The 10,703-nt window shown below is 42.8% G+C and overlaps 1 protein-coding gene across 4 annotated transcripts in view; it reads right to left on the minus strand.

Annotated features, from left to right (window-relative positions):
- The window catches only part of grik2 (glutamate receptor, ionotropic, kainate 2), a 303,295-nt gene extending 294,408 nt beyond the window's left edge, over window positions 1-8,887 (minus strand). For 2 of the 4 annotated variants that reach the window (XM_084357024.1, XM_084357026.1), the window contains exons 1-2: window positions 8,798-8,885; window positions 5,734-6,155 (exon numbers count right to left, since the gene is read on the minus strand). In XM_084357024.1, the coding sequence (XP_084213150.1) occupies window positions 5,734-5,851 (118 nt within the window). In that variant the 5' untranslated portion in view covers window positions 5,852-6,155; window positions 8,798-8,885. Of the gene's footprint in view, window positions 1-5,733; window positions 6,156-8,797 lie in introns of all 4 variants that reach the window. The other 2 variants (XM_084357025.1, XM_084357027.1) reach the window with 2 other exon arrangements.
- Window positions 8,888-10,703: the final 1,816 nt, after the last annotated feature.

Here is a 10,703-nt window from a genome sequence, read left to right on the forward strand (position 1 = left end):
TTACGCAGCCACACACTCTCTTCTGTCCCTCTGAAAAGCAGGACAGTTCGGTCTTGCGCTGCATTTTGTTTTGGCTCTGAGCAGAAGGTCAGAAGTCAGGCCTTTGACAAATGTACAGTTGGGTCCGTGGTGAATAGACTACTCAGACTGAAAAAAAGGCTATTCTTCCCTGTTCATCCAACTCCACCCTCAGGATCACTGTCAGACATCTGGGCAGTCTGCCTCTTTTTCAATTACAGTTTCTGCTCATACATGGTTTGCATAAAGACTCTGACATTAAAGACTTGCCTAAAGGTCCCTACAGGTTAGCTTAGCTGTGTATGCACAATTTGCTATTTCTCAGACCCCTCCCCCCCTTAGCCTCTTTGTCTGTACTAAAGTGGATAAACACGTTGGAAGTGATTTTTCCATCAGACCTTCTCTCCTACCATCTGTCACTGCCAGACTCTCTGACAGCTTTAGCTTTATTTGCATTGGCAGAATAGCGCCCTCTTCCTGTTTTGGGCTTTTAGGCTAATTTGCCTCTAAATCAACCAAGAACTGGTCAAATACAGACAATCAGTTCAACAATCTATAATTCTTAGTTTGTTCGCCTATTACAGACTTGACTCACAGAGAGACTGTGCTCACCAAAATAGCAGCAGCAGCCATTTGTGCAAATCATTTTTTTTTTCTAAGCCAATACTGATAAGAACCAAAGTTAATTGATAATTATACTTTTTGTTTGTTTTTACAGATTAACACTGAAGACATGGAACAATTTCAGGGCACCTGGCTGTCCTGTATTTCCTACCCTATCCTAGCAGTCAGTATCAAGTGCCATACATCGTTTGATTCAGGAGAACCTTCAGGTTCCTTTGTCCAAGACTGGACAAATTTACCATCATTTTTAAAAATGCCAGTAAAATTTTGGTGTTTTTTTCCTTAACTATTATCCTCTGCATTTTTCAGTGGCAGGTGTAGTCCTTTATTCCTTTTACTGAACATGTAGACCAAAAAAACCCAGAAAGTGAATAGAAAGGTAATCAAATCATAACAGAGGACACTGAAGCATAAGTGACGTTTTTCAGAGAAATATGCAGTTTTATCCACTGAACATGAACAACAAAATTAGCTTGGCTACAACCACTGCCCGTTGGCCCAGTGGAAGAAACTCCATGAGATTTCATCCAAAACAGGACATGTGTGATACCACTGAAAAGCTTTTTATGAGCATATGGATAGGATTAGCACTTTAAAAGTTACTAAACGTTTTAGAACAATAGACATTTTAGCTGCATTTGTCTAGGTCTGTGAGCATTATGATTTAAAAAGAAGTTCCTAAGCTGTAGTTGATTCACACATGAGGGTTAGAAAAGCCACGATGTAGTGAGAAAAGATGGATGAGTTAATATTCCATGGTGCTAATAGGTTATGTTGTGTTTAACTCATACACGTTTTCCTTCCTCATAAAAAGACCAGTGCTTTCCTAAAACAGTGAGTCATCTGTAGTTTTCAGCAAACATTACTCAAACAGGAGGATATGGTGCATCTGTTAGAACTAACCTCAACTGTGGATTGATGCACATTTAGTTTGGAAGTTGTGAAAGAAATCTATGTTTATTATAATCATCATCTCCAAGTTGTCTCTTCAGAAAACACCTACAGTTACACCGACAATGTGTAAAAATAGACAAATGAGGTTGATTTTTGATGGAAGCTTTCATTATCACCTCCTATTTCATACCTAAATTTCTCCATTAGGTGATGATCTGCTTAGCCGCACATAGTTTCCAAGCAGCTCGCATTTCTTTGCAAATTCTCCTTATTTACAAGTCATCAGTGAAGCGGGGGCCAGAGCCTGGAGGATAATGTGAACTTTTCTCCTCAGTTATTGACAGGCAGCCTTCGAAGAGAGTGAGTTATTTTCTAAAGAGGGAGTTTTTCTTGCCTCGACCTGCAACATTTAGCTCGTCTGCCCCATTAGACGGTGACCTTCATACTAATGCCGACCACAGCAGCCAGCACCAACGCACAGGATTCAATTTGCGCTCTGCAGCGATCACAGAGACATAAAGTGCCAGTATAAATTGATGCATTTATAAATACATAAATACTGCTTAAAATTCTTTCTTTTGGCTGTGACGAGCCTCGTGGATGTCCATGACTCTTTTGCTCTGATGGAAAATATTGTATTTAATCCATGACTTTCCATACTGTCGCAAGTTGGACAACTCTCCTGACCTAAACTTTTTTTGTTAAGCCTGCTTTTCTAAAGGAGTGAACCGTCCGCCTTCCACCACCATATCATGTGTGAAATACATTCTGCTGTATTCCTGTGAGGTGACCCTGAATATAGCTTCTCCTCCACACAAGTAATCCAATTTCCTGACCTCACCTGTTTGCAATTCATCTAAACAAACTCCACGACATTTCAGCAGATCCAACAAGCTGGAGTCACAGTGACAGAGCTGCCAGGACACATGTTGCGGTGGTTCAGTCTATTGCTGCTTACAGCTGATCTCTATCTTGCTTTATCTTCAGTTGGCCACGGGAAAATTCAGTTATGTGGCATCTATCATCAGTGGCTGTCTGCATGTGAGCCTCTGTTTTCAACACACACACCTGCTAAACAGTGACGCCAGCTGAACTCTTACCCATTTTTAAATTCCATCTTCCCCGCACAAAATAATCTTTAATATTAATCTCAACTCCAAAGGTCTTTTAGGAAGTAACTCAGGGATTCTGTGAGGAGCTTTTTTTTTATCACAGAAGCTGGTTAGATTGATTAAAAACAACAGCTGTGGCATACTTGCTCTGAGCTGTTTTTCTTGTGCTTGAATTATAAAATGGAAAGCCAATTTAGTTATCCATCACTCAGCAGCCTTATTCCTTTTAACGTCTGAATGTGCAGAACCATTTGTAAGCTCCCACTTTGAAGAATAGCTATTACAAATGAATGGTCAAAACACATCCGGAAATTTAATGTTGGGATTATTGCATTAATAGCAAGCCCTTTGCATGTCATTTCTCTGAGTCAAAGCTGCTCCAGAAGCAGAGGAAATCCCATTTTCCAACTCAAAATTCAATTGGTGGCATTCAAGTAGCACAGTGTTGACCGTGAACAAGTCAAGGTGTGACACATATATTTTGAGGCTGTTGCCTATTAGAAGAAATACTACTTCATATCATTATCTCAGTCAGTAGCAACAGCTCACTCTTCTCTTCTCTTCACCCAAATCAGGGAATATTCATTTAAATAGTGAGTCTTGATCATACTAAGCACTTATATACATTCATGACCTTTCACAATCATGAATGCCATGGTTACAAGGAGTTACACTGTAATTTCAGCCCAGTCGATGGGTTAAAATGTGGGTACTCATAGGCTTTGTACCACACTAACAATACCTGTCACATCACATTAACATTACGTGTGTCTGACCTGACTGTCATATCAGGAGGTGGAGCGGGCGACAAGACCGAGCCAGTGACCGCAGTTTGAGACTGTTTCCACATTTGTAAGCAATATACCACGGAATGTTTTTAAGGAGACCTCTGGACATTTTCGTGATGACAAAAGCAGGTATTTTAAGCCAAAACAAGATCTTTCCTAAACCACACCAAGTGTTTTGTGCCTAAACCTGACCAGACCATAAGCACAGTGAAAAGTGAAGCACACATTTAACAACGAGCCTGAGAGTGACAAGTGTTAGAGACAGCGGCAATCACTAAGATGGGAGGGTCAGATGTTGTATTGGTTCAACACTAAGAAATGTAGTTTATCAATTTTGACCATTCAATATTTCCTCCTTCACCACCTGCCCCTTTAATATTTATTTATTTATACTCTGATCAGTGTTCTCTCTGCACAGCTAACTACAGTTACACAGAGGTTTAACTCATCCAGCACCATTATCTGTTTTGCTTCCTGTGATTGTTTCCACAATTCAAACTGAAATCTGTCCCGTTCCTTACAACACACACAAGTCAAGGCCAACAGATGCTTGCTGAATAGGTTTGTCGATACACATGTGGCTGATCAAAGTTCCACTGGCAAAAAGAAGAGAGGGGGAATAAAAGTAATCATGAGACATGTTGTCCATCAGACAGATTCAGGTTGTTACTGTCCTGCCTCAGCAGTCTGACAGTGAAGTACAGCCATATAATGGGACTTAATGAGGCTCAGGGTGTTTCCCTCAGCACCCTGTATTCCCCTCCACACATGGACCGAATGACACTGAGCTGGGAGCCGGTCACTGTAATGTAAAGAGATGGCGTCTGCAGTGACACCCAGCAGACCAGAGGGTCAAAGGATTTCATCTACACTTTGATTCAGATCAAAAATCAATCCGCACCTCATCTAACTGTATTCATGTATTCATCAATTAAAGAATCCACACTGTGGATTTAATTCCTGAGGATTTTCTTTTCTGTAGTATCAGTGCTGTCTCTTCAATACATACAAAACAAAAAACAGTTGGATCATTCAACAAAACGTGCGTCTTTCCATACAATTATATGTGTGTGTGTATTTCTGTATCTGTGGGTGTTATTCTGTATCATGTGATGTGTTTGTGTGCCCCTGTTACTGAGTTTTATTTCTTGATAAATTAAATGACTTAAAAACTGGCTGATCAAACCAAATGTTTTATTTTAATAACGTCGTGTCTGCAGTGTTTTTCCTTCTTCCTGCTGTTGTGTTCTCTGGCTATAGCCACACTGTGAGGTACAGAGCAGCGGCCTTAACCTCCTGCCAACCGCTGGCCCCATCATTAAAAACACTGAGTTTACAACTGGGCCTCATGTTGTGTATAAAATACATCTAGAATATTTTTATTTGATGAAATGATGCAGCTATAAAAACATGCAGATTTGAGGTGGAACATTTTCTGTGTGAGCGTCACGTAGCTGCCACGCGCTGGAACAGATACGCTGTATTCCCTTATAGTGGTGAAACATATTTATTTTGCCTTCTTTAAAGCTGTTTGAGAGGGGATTTAAGGGGGAAATCATGGTTCAAAAGGTCACCAGAAATGTTGCTGACAGCAAAATAAAATATTCATCATGTTTGTGAAATGTGGAGGAGGCATATTCTGAAGCAAGATGCACATTAGTCTTCAAAAGAAAACACTAAAAACTGTGTAAAAAAAAAAAAAAAAAGAACATTTAACTGTGTGTCCCTCTTCTGTTTTTCTCACACACATGCACACACACACCGCTACCATGCATCAATATATTGTTTAATATGAAATCAGGAATAAGAATCTAGAACACACACACATACACCACAGCATCACATCGCAAAGCATCAGATTTAACACACACACAAAAGTGGCTGACATAAAAATAGCACCAACAGCAGACAGTGCACACACAGGGGTGTGGTGTGAGGGACGGTGATCCAACCTTTTCAATTTGAAACTTTCTAAATAGCAACAAGTTAGAGGCTTCCCACTGTTGCCTCCCTATGGACTCATTCATATATTCATTTCTCCTTCTGGCAGCTGTGCACTGTAGTAGTGCAGGTCTGTGCCAACTCTTTGGATACACTACCCTCATACTATTGCTCCTGAAAAGCCTCGCAAATGATACTGCAAAAAACACTCAGGACAGCAACTTTTCCCATTTCCCACAAGTGAGGAGAGGGAGGAAAAGCGAGTCTCCAACAGGTCGTGATGGGAGCAACATGCTTCATGGGGATGGAAACACACCAGTCAAACTTTTAGGGAGGAAAAAGAAAAAGTAGCTCACCAAATCTCAAGACGTGTGGCATCCCATGAGAATATCCCACACAGTGTAATAGCAGCAGTAGAAGCCTGACGGTGCACCTGACTCTCGCATTAAATATCAGCAGGGAGGTAATCTTCATGGTGCTTGTGTGGTGCACAGGATTTTTATTCCCTGAATCGGTATATTCCCCAGATTTTTTTTTTCTCTGTCACCCCTTTAATGTGAAGCAAGGCGGCTGCAATATCACGGCATGATCACCACCAGCGGGCTGGGCAACGGTTTCCCCACATCCATTTGGCAAAAAAAGAAGAAGCACTGCGTGTCCAGCTCACTGCGCCAAGAAGAAACAGCCCTCCGACTCAGCTGAGGAAGATGATGGTGGAGGTGGTGGTGGAGGTGGCTGGGCATCCATGTTAGGCAGGGCAGAGCTTGAAGAAATCCATCTGGTGAGAGACAGAGATTGGAGGGGGGTGAGAGGGGGAGATTGGGGGAGGTTTGTGGAGATCCAGCGTGACCAAGTGAGCGTGTGAGTGAGTGAAGCGGCGGTCTCAGCAGCCTCGCGAGCCCGAGCTCCTCCTGCTGCACTGCCGCACAGCATCTGACGTCGAGCCAACACTAGTAGTGGGAGAGCGCACGGGCTGGATCGGGCATGTTTCTCGGTTACTGCTGACCACACTTCGCCCCTTGATCTATATCGCCTGCCGAAATTGTCATGCCTGCCCCACTCCTCCCCCTTCTTTCCTTCCTCCCTTCCTCCCTTCCTTCCTTCCTCCCTTCTCTTCCCCTGATGTCGTGTCCCCGGCCAGCCAGCCAGCCAGCCGCCGCTCTCCCTCAGATTTCCCCCCGGTTCGGTTCAGCGGCTGGCAGCGGAGCGTCGCCGTGCACAGCCGTTCAAAAAAAGCCAATCTATGAATCTGAAAGATCGCCTGTGTTTGATCGGAGTCACTCAGGCTTGGACTCATGTGAGAGCTCCGTGAAGCAAACCTGTCACTGTACACTCAACATGATGAATAGCCTCTGCTCGCAGCCGTTGTGTTCCAGCACTCATGTTCTGTCTTTGGAATTATTACTTTTTTTATTTTCTACTTTTCCTCAGTCCGGGACTGTCAGATAACAGCCGAGCCCCAGCGTCAGATTTCAATTTCATGTGTGTCTTTGACTTGTGATCACAAGAAATGTCACACCGGCTCCTTCACCTCACTACTGGATTACTGAGTGTGCCTGCACGGTGTGAGAGGCGAAACCATTTAAGTGTGCTCTGTAGCCTCGTACCTGTTATTTACAAATAAAGCAGAAAATTCCAGAAGGATTTTACAACCATTTAGGTCAGTTTTACAGGATATCTACACACATTAGTGCTGTAGTGTTTGGTAGATGCTGTTGGTCGGTTGCAGATGTTGAAAAGAGATGATTTTAAACTGGTTAATGTGATGCGTAATTGTCTGATTCCTTCTATAAACTTCGTAACTCGGACAGGATCAAGAATATTGCATTATGGAGGTCAAAGTGATTTTAACATGGCGCTGATAAAAAGAGTGGCCTCTGGTGTGAGCTGACAGCGATGTGTGACAGGAAAATAAACAGTATTTGCTGGACAACATGAAGGACTGAGAAAATCTGTTTTATCATCACTTCTCTAATATATCAGTAATATACAGGATGTAATTCAGCCCGTGGAGAGGGGAACGTGAGGCCACAGCTGATCGACTTTGTTTTAAACAGCCTCTCCGTGCGGTGTGTTCAGCACCACGGACAGAGCCTCCGTGCCGCCTGGTGTTCCTCTGGATTCTGCCAGCTTCTCCTGCTCCTTAATGAACAGCCGGGCGTTCTGTTTGGACCGAATCCATATGATGATACAGTTTATGGCCAGAAGGTTAAATATTGTTTCACTGTACCGCCTGCTTCCACATTAACATTCATTTATTGTGGCCAACACCCAAACCACCAGCCTGACTGTCCAACATTTAATAAAGCTGAAATGAGCTCAAATGTAAATTATGTTCACAAATGTGATTTTAAAAAGTTGACCTCATAATTATAATTAAGTAGTGAGGACATCATTTGTACTGGAGACAGTCCACACCTGGCACGACTTCAACTTATAAGTTTATTTTCCCCGTTTTTACAATCCGCTTGTTTCTTTCATTTCCCGTCGTTTTGGAGGCTGTGAGCAGGTTTCCTGAGTCCGACGAACAACACGCCTGACATTTGTTTGTCTCCGCGTGCGATGAATAAATCGGCGCGTGGTTTTAATTCTCGCGGAGGTCGTAACAAGAATGAGCAGCCCTGAACTAATACCCGCAGTTATCTCATAGTCGTGCGTAACGGTCACAAAGGTGCTGCGGGGTTGGCACCGCTGCCCGCTCCTCTGGATCTGTTTGTATTCCACTCTTTTTACAGATGGAGCGACAGCTCAACAAATGCCCCTTTGTACATTTGAAAAGGGCTTTTAAATGGGCAGAGCGCGGCCCCTCCAGCGGCCAACGCTGCGTGATGATAAAGTTGATTTAAAGCTAATGTGCTCATCAACTGGGATTTAAATGCGCGGCTTGTCTCCCCGAGTTGCCATCCAGCCCCGAGAACTGGGGACGTTCTCTACGGATCATTCATAAAGCGGATCACGGTAAGCATTTAACGAGCCCCATAATGTCTTTCAACCCCTCAACAGTGAAGGCATCGGCCCGAGGAGCAGGAGAAGGAGGAGGAGGAACCCGAAAAGGTGACAAGCGTCTCCAAATAGAGGTCGGGCAAAGACACGGGAGGTCACATCTCTCCGAGGCTTATCAAACCTTAAATCTGAGTCTGTTCTGAGATATTCCACTGTTCTTTTCGTTCTGAAGGCGCAGCTTAAAATCAGATGTGTCCCTATAAACTCACAGATGAACTTCAAACCTGACCGGTGAGGTGCGTAACGGTGATTTCTGCTCGTTTTGTCAGTTGGAAACAATGTGAAGAGGCTCGTACTTCGGTCTCATCTATTTCCAAAGATATAACCTGTTCCTGAAAAGATGTGACGAGCGACAAAAAAGACAGGAGCGCAGTGAAAGCATGAACATATATGTAAAGTTTGAAAGAATGGGCTTACCCTAGGTAGAGCTGGAGTCGGGAAGAGTCACCAGAGCAGCACAAAGAAGTTGATTTGTTTCTATGGAGGAGCCGAGTCGCTTCCCCCGCACTTGCATCTGGTAGCGCTGCGCTCCGGCCGTAGGGGAGACACGCCTCCTGTCGGACGGCAGGACGCACTGCTTAAAGCAACAGGGGGGCACACACCGGACCAGGGGACTCACCGGCACCGAGGCTGCAGCTTTCCCCGGCGGAGGACACTGGGTGTCAGGTCGGACTGAGGCACATTATCATCCTTTCTTCGCCCCGACACCCTTGTGGACGTTTGCACTAGAATACCATGGCAGTGCAGACCATTACAATCTGGGAAAGAGAGGCGCTAATTGGATGTAAAGGTGTGGTACTGTCCGTGCTACCGACGGTGAGCCCCAGTCTGATTTTGTAGGATGGCACAAATGTCAGGAATCTGAATAAATCCGCTTTATCGTTGGCTATAAGATCAATGTTCCTCTATAGTAAAGATGCCCTTTATCAAATAATATCAGTCAGCCGTCAGTCCCACATATTCTACTGGAAACATTTAATGTGAGCAGGATGCAGTTTAGTTCGCATTTGTGACGAGTCAAATAATCTTTTTGGACAGAGTTTAAAGAGACAATGGGGTGTCACTGGAGGAGGCTCGGTGGGAAATGACATTAAAAAAACAGATTGCAGGAGATCCGACTCTTCGGGGTTTAGTGGATGAACCCAGATATTTGATTCTCAGACTGAATCATTGTAGGAAAGAGCCAATTTAATTAGCGTCTGTGACAAGCTGCACACTGTGATCGAAAGCTGTTTGTGTAACACTTCATTTTACAGCTACAGACATTTCATGGTAAGTCGGTGGAAATTACATTTGAAATATTTAAAATTTCCTTGAAATTACCAGAATTATGACCTCAAAATGTCTTGAAAATAATCCCAATATCATTTAATAATAAGATTCTGCTGTTTCCAACAAGCAGTTCATAAATAGTTGGTAATTTCTTTCATACATTTCCAGGACAATTCCAACTGGTTCCTGCTTAAAGGGGCACTGTGCAGCTTTACAGAAGAAATTCAAACTCTGAAGTTCAATAATTACAATATTAATGTCATTAAATATGTTCTCAGAGGAGAATAAGGTCCCAGAACACTGTCTGAAGCTAGAAAGGTGGCAGGGTCCGCCACATATAAACAAAGTAAAACAGTATACATTGTGTTGTCCTTAAGGTCAGTTTGTTTATTCAGGCAGAAAAGAATCATTCAAAAAAGATCTTTCTCTTCTCATTGAAATTTCGTCCATAAAACTACAGAGTGCTCCTTTAACTTCTACTGCTCATGTCATTTTAGTTTCTGTCTAACTTCCTCTCGGCAGCCCACTAAATGTGGAGGGAGTCTTTGCAGCCGACAGTAATTACCTTGTTTCTGTTCAACTGCTGCGGGTCATGAACTGAAGTAAGGGGAAGTTGGACAGAAACCGGTTTAAAGTTGTGATCAGCAGAAGTTAAGCAGAAACCAAGTTTACTGGAAATGTATTAAAGAAATGACCAGCTATTTATTAACTGCCTGTTGGGAATCAGCAGAATATTGTTATTAAATAATATCAGGGTCATTTTGAGGTAATTATGTGGTCTTTAGGGATAATTTCAAAGAAATGTCAAATTCTTATATAACTTACTATAAGTGATACTATAATAATAAATTATCAGCGACTGATCGTGTAATTAGTAGACCTGTAAAATGAAGTGTCACCTTTTGAAAATAGCAATAATAACTTGTCAAAACAGTGGAAGCTAAGAGAAGATTTCCATTATATTGTTGTTTTTAACATAGTATGATTTACAATAACAGATCCCACTGCTTGCAGTGTGGTGTATTAGCCAAAGTTAGCTTTTCTAGATCCA

Source organism: Pagrus pagrus (genome assembly GCF_965226575.1).
Source record: "Pagrus pagrus genome assembly, chromosome: 7".
Classification (NCBI taxonomy): domain Eukaryota; kingdom Metazoa; phylum Chordata; class Actinopteri; order Spariformes; family Sparidae; genus Pagrus; species Pagrus pagrus.